Genomic DNA, 22,869 nt, shown 5'->3' with positions numbered 1-22,869 from the left:
ATTTTGCTCCATATTGACACCATGATGTGAATCTCCCGTTCCACCACATCCCAAAGGTGCTCTATTGGATTGAGTTCTGGTGATTGTGGAGGCCATTTGAGTACAGTGAACTCGTCATGTTCGGCAAACCAGTCTGAGATGATTCACGCTTTATGACATGGTGTGTTATCCTGCTGGAGGTAGCCATCAGAAGATGGAGACACTGTGGTCATAAAGGGACGGACATGGTCAGCAACAATACTTGGGTAGGCTGTGGTGTTGACATGATGCTTAATTGGTACTAATGGACCCAAAGTGTGCCAAGAAAATATCCCCCACACCATTACACCACCACCACCAGCCTAAACCGTTGATACAAGGCAGGATGGATCCATGCTTTCATATTGTTGATGCCAAATTCTGTCGGACAATCCGAATGTGGCAGCAGAAATGGAGGCTCATCAGACCAGGCAACGTTTCTCCAATCTTCTATTGTCCAGTTTTGGTGAGCCCGTGTGAATTGTAGCCTCAGTTTCCTGTTCTTAGCTGGCAGGAGTGGCACCCGGTGTGGTCTTCTGCTGCTGTAGCCCATCTGCCTCAAGGTTGGACGTGTTGTGTGTTCAGAGATGCTCTTCTGCAGACCTCGGTTGTAACGAGTGGTTATTTGAGTTACTGTTGCCTTTCTATTAGCTGGAACCAGTCTGGCCATTCTCCTCTCACCTCTAGCATCAACATGGCATTTGCATTGAAAATAAGTAAAACAAATAAAAGCCTACGCATAATATAGCTATATCTCTTCCAATTACAATTCATTTAGGACATTTTTATATTGCCTGTATATTGACCTACTTAAATATATATTTTAAAATGTATTTTTATTTACATTTTTTACTTCAGTTTTAGTTTCACGTCATCCTGTATAAATCATTCCTGAGATCTTCTTTATTTAATAAATATTATATAAATTAACACTTTTATTTAATTAAAGATGCATCAAATTGATCGAAAGTGTGAGTAAAAGTAGTAAATGTTACAAAAGTAGCTTATTAACTGTAAAATTAGCCGGCAGCTAGCTCTGTGCTACACACATGGTTGTCCTCTGAAGCTAAGCAGGGCTGCAACCGGTCAGTACCTGGATGGATTGCTGCCGGAAGTGTTAGTGAAACCAGCATAGGGTGCTCAAACTGTGGTCTGTGTGGGTCCTAACACCCCAGTATAGTGATGGGGACTCAATACTGCTCAGTCTTTCTGATGAGACGTTAAACCGAGGTCCTGACTCTCTGTGGTCATTAAAAATCCCAGGACGTCCCTCGAAAAAGAGTAGGGGTTTAACCCCAGCATCCTGGCCGAATTTGCCCACTGGCCTCTGTCCATCATGGCCTCCTAACCATCTCCATATCATAATTGGCTTCATCACTCTGGCTCCTCTCCACCAATCAGCTGGTGTGCGGTCTGGCACAATATGGCTGCCATCGCGTCATCCAGGTGAATGCTGCACACTGGAGATGAATGAGGAGATTCCCCCCAATGTGTAAAGCGCTTTAAGTGTCCAGAAAAGCACTATATCAATGTAAGGTATTATTATTATTAATATAAAATGTAATGTCATAGTAAATTATATTAATTCCTTAATTTGATCCAACCTAAACGATGTTAGTTGACAAAAACAAAAATCCTTAAAAAAAAACACTTAAATATTTAGTTACTTTACCGTATAATCAGATTGTATGTTAAAACCATTACGACAGTGTACGGAAAACTTGTCAAATTGGCATTAAGTTTTCTAATGGTGAGTTTGAACTTTAAAAGTAGTACAAACATTTGTTCAACGTTATAATAAACATCTAAGTGAACTTACCTTACCTGAGCTTCCCTTATCTTAACTTTCGCTAGCTACTAGCTAGCTACTACTAATACCGAAACAATTTAAAAGTGGTGTAATAACTTATATATTTTATCTAAAAAAAAATGTATATCTACTTATCATTCATTGCATTCATCGTAATATTTGTGAAAATAAATTCAAATATTTACCTGAGAAGAAATGTAATTTATTTAAACCACTAATGTAAGAGCACTAATGTTACATGATAAAAAAAGCAAATGTTTCAGTATATCAAAATGTCCGTTTTATTAGAAATAGGTTGCTTTGTAATTAAAAGACAACGTTATAACCTAAACAGATAGAAACACTATCAGACGTACATGTATATGAGGACTCTTAATTTGTTAACTGTTCAAGTAGTCTTGTAAAATGGCGCCCTCTATCGCGCGTGTGCTACGACTTTTATTTTGAAACCAGTAGCGTTTTATTTACTTCAGAGGGCGCATAACTTCCTCTCAAGACACGAAAAACCGCTCAAGAAATTACATTAATAACCCTCTGCGTCTATAATTCGCATGTGTGAGTACACAAATACTGCAATAACAGTGCTGCACACGGTCAGTTTCACCGTACTTGTATTTCCTCTGGTCGCGCATGAGAGCAGATGATGATGTGGAGCCCTGACGAAATAGCCAGTCTGTGTTATAATCACTTTAATAAACTGCCCAAACGAGGGAAACCCGAGTCTGGCAGAGAGTGGACTTTACTAGCGGCTGTCATTCAGATCACAGACTGTCCAGAGCAGAAAACAGGTCAGAAACACTCAAACACGCGTCAGTGATTATGGCAAGCCGGCTTCATATTCAACATTCTAGAGTCTGTTTTCATTCAACATGTGCTTATTATTTATTTATATTTTCGATAACGGACAGGTTGTTGTTTATGTATAGCTACTGGCTATTATAATTTATACTAAAACCTTTTAAAAAGACCTTAGTATTTAATCTGCATACTAGTTTTACATACTAGCACTTACTCATTAGATGCTAGTTCTTATTCATAAGGTACTGGTACTGGTAGCTTATTATTAGAGCTTTAGTAGATTACTTTTAACTTGTAATAGGTTACTAATTACAATATTTATGGCAACAGTTGGACTATTTTTGGATTACATTTAGATTATTTTTGTTTCTAAGCTTATTTGATGTCAGTTAGACAACAGAGATAGATAGAAAGATGTTGCTGCTACTACTATTTTGACAAAAAAAGAAAATATATTTACTTTATTACCAACAAGAGCCTCGACGGCTTTTAAAAGTGCAACGATGAACAGTTAATATTTCTAAATACCTTCACTAATATATATATAATATATATATTGCTATTAGTGTTTGCTGTTAATAACCCAGAATAAAAAAAACATCTTATATTTTTTAAACATTTAATTAAAATGAAGTAAATTTGGAAAAACACTACAACATTGAATTATTAACAAAAATATTATTGAATTTAACAGCAATATCAAAGGATTTATCAAAAAAGACTAGAAAATTGTTTGACATGCTAATTTTACCAGCTGATGGCGCTCTAGGGTAGCTTTAAAAAGCAGATGATGATTTAGACTAGTTTTCAACAGCAGATAACCCTCTAGGCTAGTTTATTAACAGCAGATGGCGCTCTAGACTAGTTTTCAAAAGCAGATGGACCTCTAGGCTAGTTTATTAACAGCAGATGGCGCTCTAGACTAGTTTTCAACAGCAGATGGCCCTCTAGGCTAGTTTATTAACAGCAGATGGCGCTCTAGACTAGTTTTCAATAGCAGATGGACCTCTAGGCTAGTTTATTAACAGCAGATGGCGCTCTAGACTAGTTTTCAACAGCAGATGGCGCTCTAGGCTAGTTTATTAACAGCAGATGGCGCTCTAAACTAGTTTTCAACAGCAGATGGCCCTCTAGGCTAGTTTATTAACAGCAGATGGTGCTCTAGACTAGTTTTCAACAGGAGATGGACCTCTAGGCTAGTTTATTAACAGCAGATGGCGCTCTAGACTAGTTTTCAACAGCAGATGGACCTCTAGGCTAGTTTATTAACAGCAGATGGCACTCTAGACTAGTTTTCAACAGCAGATGGCCCTCTAGGCTAGTTTATTAACAGCAGATGGCGCTCTAGACTAGTTTTCAACAGCAGATGGCCCTCTAGGCTAGTTTATTAACAGCAGGGCTCTAGGCTATTTTGAACAGCTAGTTTTTAACAGCAGACCGTGCTCTAGGCTAGTTTTAAGAGCAGGCAACGCTTTAGGCTAGTTTTAACAGCAGATGGCACTCTAGGTTCGTTTTAACAGCAGATGGCACTCTAGGCTAGTTTTTAACAGCAGATGGCACTCTAGGCTAGTTTTTAACAGCAGATGGCGCTCTAGGTTCGTTTCTTACCAGCAGATGGTGCTCTAGGTCGTTTTTTAAAACAGCAGATGGCGCTCTAGGCTAGTTTCTTACCAGCATATGGCGCTCTAGGCTAGTTTTTACAACAAATGGTGCTCTAGGCTACTTTTTTTACAGCTAGTTTTTTTAACCGTACATTGAGCTTTTGGCTAGTTCTTATCATAAGACGGTGCTCTTGGCTATTTTTTTTTAAAGCAAACAGTGCTCTAGGCTAGTTTTTAACTGCAGGCAATGCTTTAGGCTAGTTTTTAACAGTGAACAGCGCTCTAGGCAAGTTTTTAACAGCAAACAGTGCTTTAGGCTAGTTTTTAACAGCAGACAGTGCTTTAGGCTAGTTTTTAACAGCAGATGGCGCTCTAGGCAAGTTTTTAACAGCAAACAGTGCTTTAGGCTAGTTTTTAACAGCAGGCAACACTCTAGGCTAGTTTTTAACCGCAGATGGCGCTTTAGGCTAGTTTTTAACAGCAGACAGTGCTCTAGGCTAGTTTTTAACAGTGGACAGCGCTCCAGGCAAGTTTTTAACAGCAGACAGTGCTTTAGGCTAGTTTTTAACAGCAGACAGTGCTTTAGGCTAGTTTTTAACAGCGGACAGCGCTCTAGGCTAGTTTTTAACAGCAGACAGTGCTTTAGGCTAGTTTTAACAGCAGATGGCGCACTAGGTTAGTTTTAAATAGAGCAGATTTCATGATGGTGCTCTTTAGTCTAGACTAGTTTGTAACAGCAGATGGCACGGCTTGTTTTTAAAGCTCAACTGCTCATGAATAAGAGTGCTTGTGTGTTTGCCCGAGTCATGTACTGTAAACAGTCAAATGTACTTTCTGCCCCTTACGGCTTTTATGACGTAAATTACAGCTCACTATGAACACTCCTGTCCTCAGCTAAACCATTCCTTAATTATTAATGATTATTTTAGGTTCATGTGCTAGGTATCTGTAAGGATTTGTAAATCGATGCAGAATCATTTCTCCATTGTCAACACATTCATTCACTATCCCAGCCCTACTAAAGAAAAAAGTCATGAGGAAATAGACTATAGTTCAGGGGATAAATATATAAATGGCTTGCCATACAGTGCTGATATCAAAAACACACTGATAATAATATTAAACCATCTGAACATCAGTCCAGAAGCAGGTGGTGTCTTTGGGAACTGGCACGAAATGCATCGGCCGCTCTGCGATGAGCATGAAAGGTAAACCGTTAATAAAACCGTTAATTAAACAGCCGATCAAATGTAAATCTGTATTGCATCTGTGCGTGCGTGTGTGTGTGTGTTTGCAGGCGATGTTCTGAACGACAGTCACGCTGAGGTTATCGCACGCAGAGGATCTGTCCGGTAAATGAACATTCACAAACCACATCCAGTCTTTACTGTTTATTATGATGAGCTCTGACATTTAATACTTACTTAAATACAGTTCACACACACACACAGTGCAAACAGATCCATAATTGCTGGATTTATGTGTTTGCCGTGTGTATTTGATCATGGGTTTGACAGTCGTCAGGCGGATGTAGCGTCCTGTAAGCTGTTGAACGGAGATCTGCTTGAATGGTAATGAAAAGAGCTTTACTTTACGCAGTACTTGGCCTGCCTGAAGCATTCTGATGTAAAGCAGATCACTATTAAATAAAGTCCTTCTTGTTTTGTAATAAAAATATCCGTTTTTCATGTTTACTGCATCATTTTGGGCCTCTTTGATGATTCTTTGATGAATAGGAAGTTCAAAAGAATAGCATTTATTTTAAATATGAATAAACATTTATAAATCGTCAGTCTGGAAAAGTTAAAAAGCCTTTATTGACACTTTAAAGCAGAACTACTTGATTGTTTTCCACATGAAAAAATACTATAGTAATTTAGAGTAAACCCTACAGTGTTTTAGGACCATACTATAGTAAAGTGTATTATACTGTATGCATTATACACTACCTGACGAAAGTCTTAGTTTTAGGAACCGCAAATAATAACTTGACTTCTAGTTGATCATTTAGTATCAGAAGTGGCTCATATGAAAGGCAAAGACCTGTAGATTACGCTTATTTTACCACAATAAAAGATGATCATGTCTTTATTATTAATGATTTCATTAAGACAGTAAGGCCTGACTTTGATTAGACAAAGGTCTTGTCACTGAACAGAAATAATGTCCTGTGAGGACTGCATCCATACATCTCTGCAATGACTCAAATCACTGATTAATAAAGTCATCTGGAATGGCGAAGAAAGCGTTCTTGCAGGACTCCCAGAGTTCATCAATGGTCTTTGTGTTGATCTTTAATGCCTCTTCCTTCATCTTACCCCAGACATGCTCAATAACGTTCATGTCTGGTGACTGGTCTGGCCATTCCTTGGTCTTCTTTGTTTTCAGGAGCAAACCATGACTTTCCCTTCACCAAACTTTACTGATTTCTCTGAGAATCTTGAGTCCATGCTGGTTCCAGTAGGTCTTCTGCAGTATTAGTGATGATTGGGATGCAGTTCAACAGATGATCCATCTGAAAAATCCACCTTCTGACACTTTTCCAAATGATCAATTAGAAGTCAAGTTATTATTGGTTGCTCTTACACCTGGGATCGATGACAAGAGCTTTGTCAGGTAGTGTAGGGTTTATAATGTCAGGTAAATAGACTTTATAGTGAACTAATAAACTGTAATACATAGCTTTTAGTAACTGTTACCACAGTAAATGTGGTGTATTGTGGAATAATATACTCTGTAGTTGTAGTATATGACAGTATTGGGTCATTTGATTGTATTACTATAGTTGTTCTATCTGGTTACCAGATAGAATCACCACAGCAGATTAATTCAAGTACTTTAATATGAACCCTTTTCACAAGACGTGTTTCACACTCATTATAATCTTAAATCCTTGAAGGTTTTTAATATTTTAATAAAAAAAAAAAGTATTTATATGCATTTATGAATGTATTATATAATCTTTGCGTACAAAAAAACGTTACCGCTTCTGCAAATTCATTCATTCATTCATTCAGTCTCTTTATTAGTCTGGGGTCGCCACAGCGGAATGAACCGCCAACTTATCCAGCATATGTTTTATGCAGCGGGTGCCCTTCCAGCTGCAACCCATTTCTGGGAAACACACATACACACTCACTCACACTCATACACTACTGACAATTTAGCCTACCCAATTCCCCTGTACCGCATGTGTTTGGACTGTGGGGAAACCGGAGCACCCGGAGGAAACCCACGCGAACGCAGGGAGAACATGCAAACTCCACACAGAAACGCCAACTGACCCAGCCAAGGCTCGAACCAGTGACCTTCTTGCTGTGAGGCGACAGCACTACCTATGCGCCACTGCGTCACCCCATTTCTGCAAATAGGATTGTAAATGATTAGCTGTACTCTCTAATTCAATGAGCTCTGAGTTTACCATCTATGACATCTTCCCAGAAATGTGAAAAGGCTCTATAGTATGGTTTAAGAAAATGGGTCAAAAACAGTATTTACTATAGTATTACAATGTGGATGCTGTTGTGTGTGTGCAGGTATCTGACGGAGCAGCTGCTGAAGGCTGTGAGCGGTCAGAGCTCTGATGTTTTCTGTGCGGGATCTGAAAAAGGAAAATGGAGACTTAAAGCAGGAGTTTCTTTCCTCTTCTTCACCAGCCAAACACCCTGTGAGTTCAGCCGTTGCTGTAGGATCATACTGGATATGAGTTTGGAGCATACAATCCATATATACACTCCCTCCACCATCTCCAACTCCTCCTAGATCATTGCTGATATCGGTTCTGAGGATTAGCCAATGTTAGCAAACGTTTGCGTATGCCTTCTCCTTATACGCTAGATATAGTTATGCTATTGTAATAGTTTGGATTTTCAAAAATGTTCTCATTTTATTTAAGTAATGTTGTATTTTTTATGAGTTTATAACGTTTTTATTCATTCAATTTTATTTTAAATATTTAAAATAAATATAAGTGTTTTAAATATAAGTTAAAATACATTAACATTTGTGTACATTTTATTTCTGCCAGTGTTGAGTCTATTATTATACCTAATAGTGAAGCCTTTAAATGTCACTTTAAGCTAGATACTAGCATCTTGAAAAATATCTAGTCAAATATTATGTGGGCAGCATGGTGGCTCAGTGGTTAGCACTGTCGCCTTAAAGCAAGAAGGTCGCTGGTTCGAGTCCTGGCAGGGACAGTTGGCATGTTCTCCTGTGTTACGGTGATACAGGTGAATTGAATAAGCTAAATTGGCCAAAGTGTATGTGTGTGAATGTGTGAGTGTATGGGTGTTTCCCAGTACTGGGTTGCAGCTGGAAGGACATCGGCTGTGTGAAATATTCATTCATTCCCTTTTATTAATCCGGGGTCGCCACAGCGGAATGAACCACCAACTTATCCAGCACATGTTTTACGCAGCGGATGCCCTTCCAGCTGCAACCCATCTCTGGGAAACATCCATACACACTCATTCACACTCATACACTACGGACAATTCAGCTTACCCAATTCACCTGTACCGCATGTCTTTGGACTGTGGGGGAAACCCACGCGAACGCAGGGAGAACGTGCAAACTCCTCACTGAAACGCCAACTGACCCAGCCGAGGCTCGAACCAGTGACCTTCTTTCTGTGAGGCGGCAGCACTACCTACTGTGCCACTGTGTCGCCCTATGTGAAACATATGCTGGATATTAAGTTGTCGGTTCATTCCGCTGTGGTGATAGTCTTGCTGGTGTGTCCTCAGGTGGTGATGCCTCCATATTCCCCATGTCTGGCAGTGAAGCTCAGCCTTGTGAACCAGTGAAGGAAACAACCAAGAATGACGACTCAGAGCCGCGAGGCCTGAAACGACCCGCTGACCAGGACCTGAAGGAGACCAGGCAGAACACCAAACATCCTAAAATCAAGACTAGCGACAAACAACCATCCTGCAGGAATTCAGCAGATGCAGAGGATGAAGCTGACGCAGAAAATGAATCCTGCAGTGAGCGGAGTGACGCCGAGCTGCTGGACCTGCATCGCACCGGGGCCAAAAGTGTCCCTGATGGCCCCAGAGACCCCCTGCAGCCTGGGCTGCTCTATCACCACACTGGGCTCCTGCGGGTCAAGCCGGGTCGCGGAGAGCCAACGCTGTCTCTGTCCTGCAGTGATAAACTGGCCCGCTGGTGCATTATAGGATTCCAGGGGGCGCTGCTGATGCATTTCCTGCAGGAGGCGCTGTACTTCAGTGCTGTGCTGGTGGGGAAGAGTCCATACAGCCGTCCGGCCCTGCGGAGAGCGCTCTACACGCGGTCAACAAGCTCTTTTATTCACTCATTTTAAAAGTCAATCAGATTTCAGGCAGAAGCTTTAAGTTTGAAGGTCGTATGAGTTTAGAGCAGTGGGGGGCTAACTTTTTAGACCCGAGGGCCACATCAAGTTTTACAAACCAAGTGAAGGGCCACATCTCAAATCCTTCAAAAAAGAACGTTTACTTATAGTGGCAGTATGCATGAAACTTGTAATATCGGACAGAAACATGTCACGTTAACACGAAACTGATTTTTTTAAGTTATCATTGAGTCCAATTTACAAGTCAGATGAATTTGCTCTGGTATTTATATTCATCATCACTTATCAATCATCATAAAACAATCAAATAATCCCTTATAAAATAATAATACTGTAATAATTTCTACAGTGGAGAATAGAAAAGATATTGTCTGATAGAAAACATCTCATATTAACACATTACAAATAATTCAAGTTTACTCTTCAGTCAGATTTACAACAATCTAATTTAGTAACAATCTAAGTTACTGTTCTAGTTCTGTTCTAGTTATTATTGTAATGACAAATCAATTGACTCAATTCTTAAAATCCCTTTAAATCTCAGTGCACAGACAATATAAATTAAGTCTTTTAATTCTTTAAATATGAGTCAAACATGGCCTTTATCTTTAGCTAAAACAATCCTTTCATTCCTGATTTAATGTTCTTAAATGGATCATTTCACTCGGTTCCGTTTGAAGATGGTCATTTGTTTCTAAATGAATCAGCCACTTTGGTTGAATTGTCTGCAAAAATAGTGTTTAATAATGATTGTAGAAATTATAATAGGATTTTTTTGTCACCTCTACTATTAGTGTGTTTAATCTCAGCCTCCTGCATGGCAGAGCTTGTCTTTAAGAGCAAAACCAGAAAGCTTTGTGCGTTTTCTGGAATATTTAGTCTTGTTTCAGGTGTTGTGGAAAGGGTTTCGTGGTTTTCAAGTTTTGGTTATTTTCTCATTAATGGCCACTTTATTAGCAGTTTTGGCCAGAAATGACCTTATAAACCACCTTTAATAACCCCCTTTTTAATAGATGTTTTCCACATGCTGGAGCTCCAGATGGCCTTGGTTTGAAATTGGCTTCTTCACACAAAATTTGGACATTTTTGGAGAATAAACTGAAAATTATTTAATAAAAAAGTAATAATTCATTCATTTGAAAATGATAAAGGCATATATGTAAAGGCATAAGTTATTAGCTGAATCTGCGGACGTTTTTTGCTATTTCTGCTGAGAATTTTGGTAAAAATCTGCGGATTTCTGCGGAAATATTTTGGGAGTATCTTAACTAAAACCTTAATATGTGAAATAAAAAATAATATCTTTTACACTTTTATTTAATGTTTAAAATGTAAATCTAATTAGATTCACTTTATTTGGTAAACAAAGCAAGTCTCTCATATAATATCTCTACTAAACGACAGAAAATATTACTGTACACACTGCATTGTACATAAATCAGATGAACATTTTCATATTAGTCAATAATATTACTGTAATTAACTTAAAAACTGAATAAATATAGATTTACACACATTTACATCAAGTAAATAAACAGAATTAATAATGGGCTAAAATCTGCTGAATTCTGCGCGCGCAGATTCCGTGTGGGCCTAGTTATTATCAGCCATGTTCACTTCATTAAACTCCATTCTAAATAAAATCCTTTCATCTCTCATAGATGTTCTCATGTGAAGGATTTGCCGTCTGGTTTCTCCTTCCATGATCCGGAGCTTCTTCAGTCCAGCTTGGAGTTTCCTCACAACCACACACACACTGAGTCCAAACACGCACACTCGCAGGGCCGAATATCTCCATGCGGAGCAGGTGAGCGCACAAACAGCGTCTTGTGTTGTTGTCCGATTCAGCTGCAGTGTTTAGAGAGCATTAGCGACGCACACTTGTTCATTGATATTGTTTAATTTCCTAATCAAACCGTAGAACCACAACATGACTAACTGGGATTTGAAGTAAAGTATATGAAAAACATACACAATTTTAAGTCTGTGAAATTAATGGTTTATTAAAAGAACTACAATCCCATAAGTCTTTGCAAATGACAGAGGCTAATTAAAAACCTTTCAGTCAGATTTGAACATTCAGTCAATGTTAGTCAAGACCATGTTAAAGGTGCTGTATGTAAGGATTTGGCTGTTCTAAAGCATAAAAATACCATAATATGTTTGCAGATAGACATGCGAAGTCAGCATTCTTGTTTATCTGATAAACTTGTGTCATCCGCATGAAATTGGGTTAATACCATAGATCAGGGGTCACCAATCTCGGTCCTGGAGGGCCGGTGTCCCTGCAGGGTTTAGCTCCAACTTGCCTCAACACACCTGCCTGGGTGTTTCATGTAAACCTAGTAAGACCTTGATTAGGCTTGTTCGGGTGTGTTTAATTAGGGTTGGAGCTAAAACCTGCAGGACACCGGCCCTCCAGGAACAAGTTTGGTGACCCCTGCCATTGAACGAAAAATATGTCCTAGAGGTCGAATACTGAGTAAATAGTGAATAAAAGCGGACCAACACAGAGCCCTGAGGAACGCCATGAGTAACTAAACCACTTCAGATGTTGTGTTTGTCAGATTTGTGTCCTCAAACTACTCCTGCGTGTCGCACTAGTTTCACACACACCTCCTCCAAAGCCTTCTGTTGTGTTTTGATGTGATTTTTGACTGTTGTAGCTGTGAAATTACTCAAATCATTCAGTGATATCCAGCCCTGTAGTACAGTATAAGTAAGGGATATTGTACATCTGCCTATTTTTGGCAGTGTAAACATCACGAACAGTTGTATTTTGTCAATAAAATAGCTTTATGTCTACCTGACAAAAGTCTTGTCGTCGATCCCAGGTGTAAGAGCAACCAATAATAACTTGACTTCTAGTTGATCATTTGGAAAAGTGTCAGAAGGTGGATTTTTCTGATGAATAATCTGTTCCCAATCATCACAAATACTGCAGAAGACCTACTGGAACCAGCATGGACTCAAGATTCTCACAGAAATCAGTCAAGTTTGGTGAAGGAAAAGTCGTGGTTTGGAGTTACATTCAGTATGGAGTTGTGTGAGAGTTCTGCAGAGTGGATGGCAACATCAACAGCCTGACAAACCACAGATTCTTCAGCAGGATAGCGCTCCTCATACTTCAGCCTCCACATCAAAGTTCCTGAAAGCAAAGAAGCTCAAGGTGCTCCAGGATTGGCCAGCCCAGTCACCAGACATGAACATTATTGAGCTCATGATGGAGTCAGACATAATATTCATTCTGTTTCCACTGCAGCATGACCACATATTCGATACTGGACATTATTTCTGTTCAGCGACAAAGTCAGGTCTTACTGTCTTAAATAAGTAATTAAAATTAAAAGCATAATCATCTTTTATTGTGGTAAAATAAGCGTAATCTAGAGGCCTTTGCCTTTCATATAAGCCACTTCTGATACCAAATGATCAACTAGAAGTCAAGTTTGTTCCTAAAACTTGGATAGCCGACAAGACTTTGTTCAGGTAGTGTACACCTATTTGGTTACAGACATTCTTTCAGTTGAATAGACATACCAGCCATATTTTAGTAGCTTACCAAATGCAAATCTAAATCCCCGAGTTTCTAACCTTCCTTTTAATGAAAAACCCACTAGAGGGCACAATTGAGCAGATCAGAATCAAGCATTCCAGACTGCTGTGTAATAATGCAATAAGTAATAAATAAAAAACAATTCTCTTTCTATATCTGGCACGAGTGGCACATCATGTCAGATGGAAACAAGAGCAGTGATGCAGTGTGAATGCGTCAGCAGCACACACCCGCTCTTTTTTTTTTAAGTGTGTGACATTCATCTTACGTCTCTAACGTGTTCAGGATCTCAAAGCAGATTGCACAAGTATATCGACAACCTGTTTACATTGTCTGACGTGTTTCTCCAGCACTCCGTCTTCATTATTATTACATAAGGTGGAGGCTGCTGATGTGTGCTTAGATTTATTGTTTCCATAAGATTTACTTTTCATTCATAGTAGCGTTACTGTATGTTAGTGTCACTAATACGTTTTGTTGAAGGGTTAGTTCAACCAAAAAATGAATATACTGTCATCATTTAATCATTATTTATAAGTCATTAGACATGCTAGCAACATGTTTAACATTAGCAGTGTGTTGATACATGTTAGCAAATACTAATAAAATGTTATGCAGTGTGTTCAAATGTTTAAAGCATGCTAGCACACAGAAGTGGCATCACATACTGGAGGCAAATAGCTATGCACAGAATTTCAGAGATAAATATAGTTAACATTATAATGATAAATTACTTGTATGATAATTGTTTTATTAAAGAAATGGCATTTATTATGTTTGGCATTTATTAAATATTGCTAAAATCACATATTACAACATGTTAGCAAAGAGTAGCCATGTTTAAATGTGCTTTCAACATGTTAAAACTATCATGGAAAAACATACTAACAACTTGCTAAGTGTTTGCTAAATCGTGTTTCAGCATGCTAGCAACTTTCTGTAAAGTCAGCGGAGTGCTAATATAAGTTAAATAACGATTAAAACATGGTAAATCTTGCTAGCATCATGCTAACATATGCTAACAATATAATAAAACGCTCTATTACCACAGAAAAACATACTAGCAACTTAAAAAACGGAAAGCCGTTTATTTCCTTAAATCCACAGTATACTCAAAAAGCTTTTAAACAGAATGAACCGTTCAATGAGCACAAAAAACAAATAATTTTAGCTAAAAGGACACAAAAATGAGATTTATTTCAAGTAATAATAGGTGTGTTCTGTGGTTTTAGTTTCAGATTAGGGTAATAACCCTGATTCTTGGATCCTGTGCTGACTGTGCCAAAAAGTATTTAATAATTCAACAATCCTGTCCTTGTTTTCTGTGTATGGATGAATCTGTAAATAGGGGAGCTTTTAAGAGGGATTTTAAGCGTGTAATTACTCTTCACTCAAAAAAAGTTCATAATAATAGCATTTATTAATAAAAATACATATAATATCACCAAAAAAAGTTCTTACAGATGTTGTACTTGAACATTTAATCTTTACAAATGCACACGACTTTAATAATAAAAATGTAATTAAATAAAAATAAAAGCCTTGATTTTTATATTATTTTCTCTCTGAAAGTTATTAATCAAGCAGTCCGTTTGGCTTCATTAAATGTTTAAATGTAATGTGAAGTGGATGCTGACAAAGGAAGTGCGGATCCAAATGCAGGTTTATTAAGAATGGTCAAATAAGCAAAGGTCAACACAGGGCAAACAGATGTATACAGGCAAATCCAGAGTCGTAGTCAAATAACAGGCGGATGGTCAAAAGGCAGGCAGCAGACAACGTAAATAAACAAATAAAACAAAGCAAGGGTCTAACACGGCAAGGCAAGAAAAATATGTCGTAATGTTCACAATACTGTTTACAAGACTCAGCACAGAAGTGTGTGTGAGTGCTCTCTTTATAGTCCATGTAATCAGTTATGAACAGCTTCAGCTGTGTCTGTGTGTGTGTGTGTGTCATCACTGGAACTTGGAACAGGTGTGTTTGAGCGGTGCATGACTGGAACTTGTAGTCCACAATGGTGGATTTAAAGTCCGTTAGTGATCTGTAGTCCCTAAATCGCTGATAATCATAACATTAATGTGAGCAAATACAGGGTTTATTTAAAGGGATCAACAAAAGACGTAAATTAATTGACACATATTTTTAAAAATATATATATTGGAGGATTTAAGTGGTAAGTTGTCAGATTTTAAGTCAATAAGAGAAGCTAGAACGAAATCTATAACATCAGTGGGATATTAATGAATTATTCATACAATAATATCATATTATATTATTGAAAATCTTGTGCTAAGATGTGCTAATAAATGCTAAACAGAAGACATTTCTGGTTTGACCTGTAAAGAATATGTTACTTACTAGAAAAACTGAAAACAAACAAGTAAACATAAACTAGTAAATGTTAAAATGTTACAAACATGCTTTGAACATTCTGAAACGTCAATATGCTAAACATGTTATCCCAATTTTATACACTTAAGCAAAAAGCTAGCTAAGCATGTGCTAAAACATTACAACATGCTACTGTAGCTACGTGCTAGATGCTAAAGATTTGCTGATGTTGAAGACATGATGAAACATGCTAGTGTTGTGTTGAGACATGCTTGAAACCTTTTGGTTACATGTTAGTAACGTATTAAAACATGTTACCAACATGCTAAACTGCATAATCGCCAAGTTAAAACCAACATAGCAACCATGCGCTAAAATGTATTCGCAGTGTTAAACATGTTAATGTGTTAATGCATTGTAGAAACTTTAAAACAATACCAACTTACTAAAACATGGTAGCAAAGGGCAAAAAAACATGCTATGACTTTAGGAATGGGATTTAATGTTAACAAGATATGATAACACCATGGAAAACCATCTTACATGCTAGCAGCATGGTAAAACATATTAGCAACATACTGTATCAAAATAATACAGCAACTTATTAAAAAATATGTACTGTGTTAAACATATTATTGTTAAAACATGGTTATGGTGTACTGAAGCATGCTAGTGATGTGCTAAAACATGCTAGCAATAAATTAAAAGATGCTATCACATACATAGTAGCAACTTAACATGTTTGTGATAATGGTGTAAAATCATGCTAGTGGTATACTAATAGAAAGACATAAATATACAATGTAAGCTAATGCTAATATGTTAATGACCTGTTAAAACATGTTAACAATGCACTGAAACATGCTAGGGTCCTGCTAAGCCATGCGAACAACATTCTAAAACATGTTAGCACCATTTTTAAACATAGCAGCATGTCAGAAAAACAGGTCCAGGGGCAATTTGCATGTTAGTGATTTGTTGAAAGCAGTGTTAGCAGCGTAGTGGATCTGAACACTGTTAGCATGCTAGTGACATGGTAATATATGTTAGTGACCTGCTAACGATGTGGTTACAATGTGCTGAAACATGCTAGTGATGTACTAAGGCATGCCAGCATAAAGTTAAAACATGTTAGCACCATTCTTATACATAGTAGGAACATGTTTGTGATATGCTAGATCATGCTAATGATGTACTTGTTAGCAACTTAATATAGTGTAAGCTAATGTATGTTAATGGCCTGTTAAAACATGCTAACAATGCACTGAAACATGCTAGGGACATGCAAACAACATTCTAAAACATGTTAGCACCATGCTTAAACATAGTAGCATGTCAGAAATAAAAACATGTCATTCATGTGCTTTAACATGTTAGTGATTTGTTAAAATCAGTGTTAGCAGTGTGGTGGTACATGCTCAGAACACCCTGTTAGCATGCTAGTGAAGTGGTAATAGTGACCTGCTAACGACAGGGTTACAATCTGCTAAAACATGCTAGTTTTGATCTAAAACATGCTTTAAACATGTTAACACGACTGCTTTCATTGGTCGTCTTTGCCGATATGATGTTTTTCCTGGCGTTTTCTCCTGCTTTTCTAACCTAACGGACGTGTGAATGTCATTGCAGCCATCAGCTGGTGTGCGGTTTCCCAGCAGCCTCTAGATGTCACCGCTAACGGCTATAAACAGGGAGTCACTAAAAAAGCTTTGGGCACATCACAAGCCAGGTAAACATGACCACAAACTATTAGATTAGCATTCATGACCGGAAACCTGGTTAATATGGTGTACTAGCAGTGTTATCATAAAACATTTAGCGCTCATGATTATTATGTTTCATATTTCTCCACGTGTAGATCGTTAATCTGTAAAGTGGAGCTCTTTCATTTGTTTCTGAAAGTGGTGGCAGCGACTGAAGACTCTGAGCTTCCAGAAACCCTCTGGTGAGTGGAATGGCTAACATTAGCGATATTTCAGTGATACTTTGTAGCCATAAAAAGTTGTCTCTTGTCAAAAGTGCAGTAAAATACAGCTCAAGTTGAGCCCACATGCTAAACAAATAATCTTTCTGTTGGTCAGAATGACTTTTCAGAGGAATGCTAAATGAGACTACAACTTAACATGCTAAAAGATGTAAGCATCAAGTTAAATCATGCTAGCAACACATTAAAACATAGCATAAAACAAAATGTTATGTGGTGTGTTCAAATGTTTTTAAGCATGCTAGCGCACAGAACTGGCATGAAATAGAACTACCGATGGCAAAAAGGCATGCACAGAATTTCAAAGATAAATGTGTACAACACATTTACATGCTAAAACATGCTAGCACTGAGTTAATTCATGCTAGCAGCATGTTTGTTTTTGGATATTGCAATAAAAACTTAAGATAAAAATCATACATTTTGCTACACTCAAGTGCTAAATAGATTTTTGTAAAATTGAATTGAATAAATTTAATTAAACTATAAACAATAATATAATATTTCATATTATAATGAGAAATTGCTTCTATTGTAATTGTTTTATTAAAAAAAGCTAATCGGATTTATTAAATATTAAATGACACGCTAAAATGTCAACAATTCGCTAAAACATGTTAGCGACTTTGTTAAAAGTTATGTTAAAAGTTCCATGCTAAAACATACCATAGATATATACACTATATATCACATACAGGCCCTGAGCATGCGTCAATAGCGCCGCCACATTTGTACAGGGTTCCCAGGACAAGTGTCATTCAACAACACTAGTCAAGACAAAGCCAATCTGTAGATGCTGGACTTTAGTGCTGCGTACGGATGTAGTAACGAGCAAACGAAGAAAACAGAAAAGGCAGAATATTTCATAGGTATGATGTGTTTTTGTATGTTACGAACTTGTGCGCTCAACAAGTAACATTATTGATGATAATACAGTCACTTACTGCACTGACCATAAGGCTAAGTAGCACCAACTCGCACTAAATCCTAGGCTAATGCTAGTTTTGTTGAATAAAATCTGCAATCTGAAAATTAAATATAACAACAAGATGCTGCGGTGCCAGAAACTTGTATTATTGTCGGCTATGTCAAGTAACGGCTAGTTTTTGTAGAAACAATTTAATAAGATCATATCAATTATGTAAAGGATTTCGCGAATCTGTACCGGACAATACACTATCAATGGAAAATGGAAGGAAATCTGAATATCTCAGATGAGGATTGGGGGAATATTTGTTCAACTCAATGGAAAAGTACCAGCTCAGCCATGTGGAGAGAATTCTGTTGGATGAATGTTCGAAGGTTTTTCATCACACCATCACAGGAAATTCATAGAGGAAAGGGTACTAGCTGCTGGAGAATGTGTGGGGAACAGTAGCTGATCACGATCATGTTTTTTGGGATTGTCAGAAATGAACCCCATACTGGAAAAAAGTAGAGATTGACTTCACTTGTGAATCTTTATATTTGGGTAATATAAATTTGGATGGATGGATTAATAAAGACAAGAAACTGTTATTTATTCCTCTGGCAGCTTGTAAAAAAGTAACTACAAAAAAACGGTTAAAATGAGAGTCAGCTAAAGTGAAAGAATGGATTGATACAGCGCACACTATATATGTCATCTTTCTCATTAAGGACACAGCCTGAATACTTTTTCTAATTTGGAGTAAATGGATTGAGTATATTTCACCAATATGTCCCAGTTTTCCTTGAATTGTAACTTTTAAATGTAATTTTATGTGTCTAAATAAGTATCTTTTCTTCTTTAAAGGAAAACGTTTACTTCCATTCAAAAGACTCTCATTGACTTAACATTGGATCAAACTTTGTGAGCTCAAAACTCTGCATCAGACTGTCTCTGTATCTGGATTGAAGACTGTCTATCTATCTATCTGTCTGTCTGTCTGTCTGTCTGTCTGTCTGTCTGTCTGTCTGTCTGTCTGTCTGTCTGTCTGTCTGTCTATCTGTCTGTCTGTCTATCTGTCTATTTATCTATCTGTCTGTCTGTCTATCTGTCTATTTATCTGTCTGTCTATTTATCTATCTGTCTGTCTGTCTATTTATCTGTCTGTCTGTCTGTCTGTCTGTCTTATTTATCTGTCTGTCTATCTATATATCTGTCTATCTATATATCTGTCTGTCTATCTATATATCTGTCTGTCTGTCTATTTATCTGTCTGTCTGTCTGTCTGTCTGTCTGTCTGTCTGTCTATCTATCTATCTATCTATCTATCTATCTATCTATCTATCTATCTATCTATCTGTCTGTCTGTCTGTCTGTCTGTCTGTCTGTCTATTTATCTGTCTGTCTGTCTATTTATCTGTCTGTCTGTCTTATTTATCTGTCTGTCTATCTATATATCTGTCTATCTATATATCTGTCTGTCTATCTATATATCTGTCTGTCTGTCTATTTATCTGTCTGTCTGTCTATTTATCTGTCTGTCTGTCTATCCTTTATATATTTGTAACTGTTTTAAACTAAATAAACTATTACCAACAGGCTTCGTCAAGCCAGCCTCAAAGTTTGTCTCGATGAATTGTAATAATCTAGTTATTATTATTATTACCTGCGGCATTTTCTTTCATTTTTAGCCAGTTTCTTGAACTTCTCTTTTGGAAGTCTATAAAAGCTGTTCAGCATTTCTTAATTTGGTTGATTTAAACAACATAAGACAGACACATTTTGACATTTTGATAGCGATTCCTATGTAGAACCACTTCCTGCCCTCAATCTGAATTTTGAGCGTCATCAATGATGTCATGTGAAAACAACCTATAATCGGGTCTTGGTCTCCTGAAGTGGTGTCTTCCCTCTTTCTCCTTTTGAGCATCATGTGGAAGTTGCAAACTTGATGATTGTGATTGTGAAACTGTTTGGGTGTAATAAGTGCTATATAAACGCCTCATTCATTCATGTTTAACTAACAGGTGTTACAAAACATCTTGAGACATCATTGACCAAAAAAAGAGAAAACTGCAGCAACAACTAACCCAAGCCTCAATTCTTACCTTATGGTAATCAGATTCAGTGCTGTGTTAGATTTTGTTTTTGACATATTTGTGTTTTATTCTAGTAACGCAGCGTGATTATTGAACAGTAGATCTTTGTTAGGTGATGACCTGAGGGAACAGTGTTCTTCTGTTTGGAGGTCTGGTATCTTTAAAGCGATCCTGCCCCGCGTCCAGCTCCAGTTACGCCGCTGACAGACTCAAGAACAATGATCCATCCAGTGAGGTCCCAGAATACACGCTCTCCGTCAGCCTGCGTCCACTTTCACAATCTCATTAGCAGAGGATTTCTGCATTGCTCCGACAATACGCCTAGAATTATAGAAGACTCGCAGATGTTTCTACTTCGGTTTCGTGTGTTGGGTCCCGTGAAATTAAAATAACGTTTTTAGATGTTAGTATCTGCATGTTAGTCTTAAAGATATCTGCAAGGTAGTGTGGGGCACAAAACAATGCCAAAATACGCATTTAGAAGATATAAACCTGATATAAACATCTTGTAGATTGTCGCTTCCGCCTATTTAGATCAATGTTTTTACGTCAACTCATACTTGCGTTTCTCATCAAATCTTCTGACCAATCAAATGCTCTTTAGTATCTGACATGCCCCGCCCCCTCTCATTAACTTTTTCATTTGATGCGCTTGAGCTCAACCCCTCACACTGCCAGAGCTGAGAGAAAACTAAAGGTAGATAAATAGATACTGATATGGATAGTGGAATTTAGCGGGGGGGGTTTTTGAAGCATGACGGTAAAACATGAACACGTTTATGAATCCCTACTGAAAAAAACAGCTTAAACCAGCCTAGACTGGTTGGCTGGTTTTAGCTGGTTGACCAGCCTGGTTTTAGAGGGGTTTTGGCCACTTCCAGGCTGGTTTCCAGCCATTTTCAGCCTGGCATTAGCTGGTCAGCCTGGGATAAGCTGGAAAGAGCTGGTTTTGGCTGGGCTCCCAGCCTGGCTAGGCTGGTCAAGCTGGTTTTAGCTGGTCATCTCCCAGCCTGACCAGCTAAGACCAGGCTGGAAAAAGGCCAAAACCCCTCTAAAACCAGCCTGGTTGACCAGCTAAAACCAGCCTAGGCTGGTTTAAGCTGTTTTTTTCTGTAGGGATGTATTAAAATATATGCTTGTTTGTTGTAAAAATTTACAGTAATGAAAAAAAATACTAATTTGTGGATGTCTGCACCTCCGGGTAAAGTGATTTTGCTGTTGTGGCTGGTGTATTCTGGGAAATTTTCTTACCTCTTGGTTGGTCCTCAATAATCTCATTTCGAAGGGGTATCTACCCCTTCCCCTTAGCCCTACACCTTCAAGCTAAAGAGAATTGGGACTTCACGGGAACACGCAAAACGAAAGGTAAGGGCTAAGGGGTCGAATTGGGATTATGCCTTAATTTTACTAGAATTAAGGGCTTTTGAGATTCTCTTTGGGAGTTTAGACCCTCAAGACAGTTCTGGAGATAATAATACTGAACCAATGTGATGATGGAAGTTGGCGGTTCATTCCGCTGTGGCGACCCCGGATTAATAAAGGGACTAAGCCAAAAAAGAAAATCAATGAATGTGATGATGGAGGGATTTCAAAAATGACCAAGATGTTTCAGAAGTTTTACAATGCTATCGGTCTGCTGGTTTGTCCATTAATGTGTCGCTCCAGTTTTTTGTCGTCACATGATTTGTTAAAATTACATGACTTTTTTGATGCACGTTGGAATTTATTCAGTAAATCATATTTATTCAGTTATTGGATGAAAAGTTGAACCAACTCAGTGATTTTATTGCTAATTTTCTACATTTGATCTGCATCTTGGCATTGCATATTCTAAAATGCTCATATTAATAGCCGAATGGAAACATAGTGACTGAATTGTTTTAAAAATTGTTGTCGTTTTGTCATGTCACTTTAGCTCCTGGAGCTTTTTAAAGCAGGATGTATTCTGATTGGCTTTCAATGTTTATGTTGTCCATCAGCTGAAATAGAACATTCTAAAAGTGGAAGTGCTGCCATTGATGTCTGTTTTGTTTTTGACGCTGCTCTACTCTCACATATAAAACTCCATCTTTCTGTTAAGAGTTTCGCTGAGGGGTTTGCAGTGTGTGTCTGAAAGAGAAACGTGATGTCTCCCGCCGAGCTCTGCTCTCCTACAGTGTGCAGGTGTTGTTTGTGTATCTGTTGTGTCTGATGGATGTGTTTGTTTCTCTGTTCTTGCTCAAGTGGAAAGGACTGGAAGACGTACTGGGACTATAAGCAGGCGGCAGAGTCGTATCAGCTGGCCTGGACACAGCTGCGTCTGCAGGCCTTCCCTCAGTGGCCCCGCGGGCCCCGACAACTGCTGCTGTTTCAATAGAGGATTCGCCAAACCAACACTGGAGCTTCAACCGCTGAAGGTTTAATAAACGTATTTACATTCACTGTCTT

General features: G+C 38.0%; 1 protein-coding gene across 1 annotated transcript; it reads left to right on the top strand.

Annotated features, from left to right (window-relative positions):
• Positions 1-2,291: 2,291 nt before the first annotated feature.
• Positions 2,292-22,862, top strand: adat1 (adenosine deaminase tRNA specific 1). The gene is made up of 9 exons (XM_056452132.1): positions 2,292-2,616; positions 5,367-5,435; positions 5,525-5,579; positions 7,764-7,894; positions 8,976-9,522; positions 11,224-11,369; positions 17,082-17,181; positions 17,311-17,397; positions 22,666-22,862. The coding sequence occupies exons 1-9, from the start codon at positions 2,469-2,471 to the stop codon at positions 22,796-22,798; spliced, it is 1,416 nt and encodes a 471-aa protein (XP_056308107.1). The 5' UTR covers positions 2,292-2,468; the 3' UTR covers positions 22,799-22,862.
• The last annotated feature ends 7 nt before the right edge of the window (positions 22,863-22,869 follow it).

The sequence above is a fragment of the Danio aesculapii genome, chromosome 25 (genome assembly GCF_903798145.1).
Source record: "Danio aesculapii chromosome 25, fDanAes4.1, whole genome shotgun sequence".
Lineage (NCBI taxonomy): Eukaryota > Metazoa > Chordata > Actinopteri > Cypriniformes > Danionidae > Danio > Danio aesculapii.
This window is presented reverse-complemented; position numbering and strand designations above follow the sequence as displayed.

Excerpts from the sequence above, each read along its gene's own strand:
- adat1 (XM_056452132.1), top strand. The coding sequence starts at position 2,469 with ATGATGATGTGGAGCCCTGACGAAATAGCCAGTCTGTGTTATAATCAC. Across the intron at positions 9,523-11,223 it reads CGGAGAGCGCTCTACACGCG|ATGTTCTCATGTGAAGGATT; the intron begins GTCAACAAGCTC and ends CATCTCTCATAG. Across the intron at positions 17,398-22,665 it reads GAGCTTCCAGAAACCCTCTG|TGGAAAGGACTGGAAGACGT; the intron begins GTGAGTGGAATG and ends TTCTTGCTCAAG.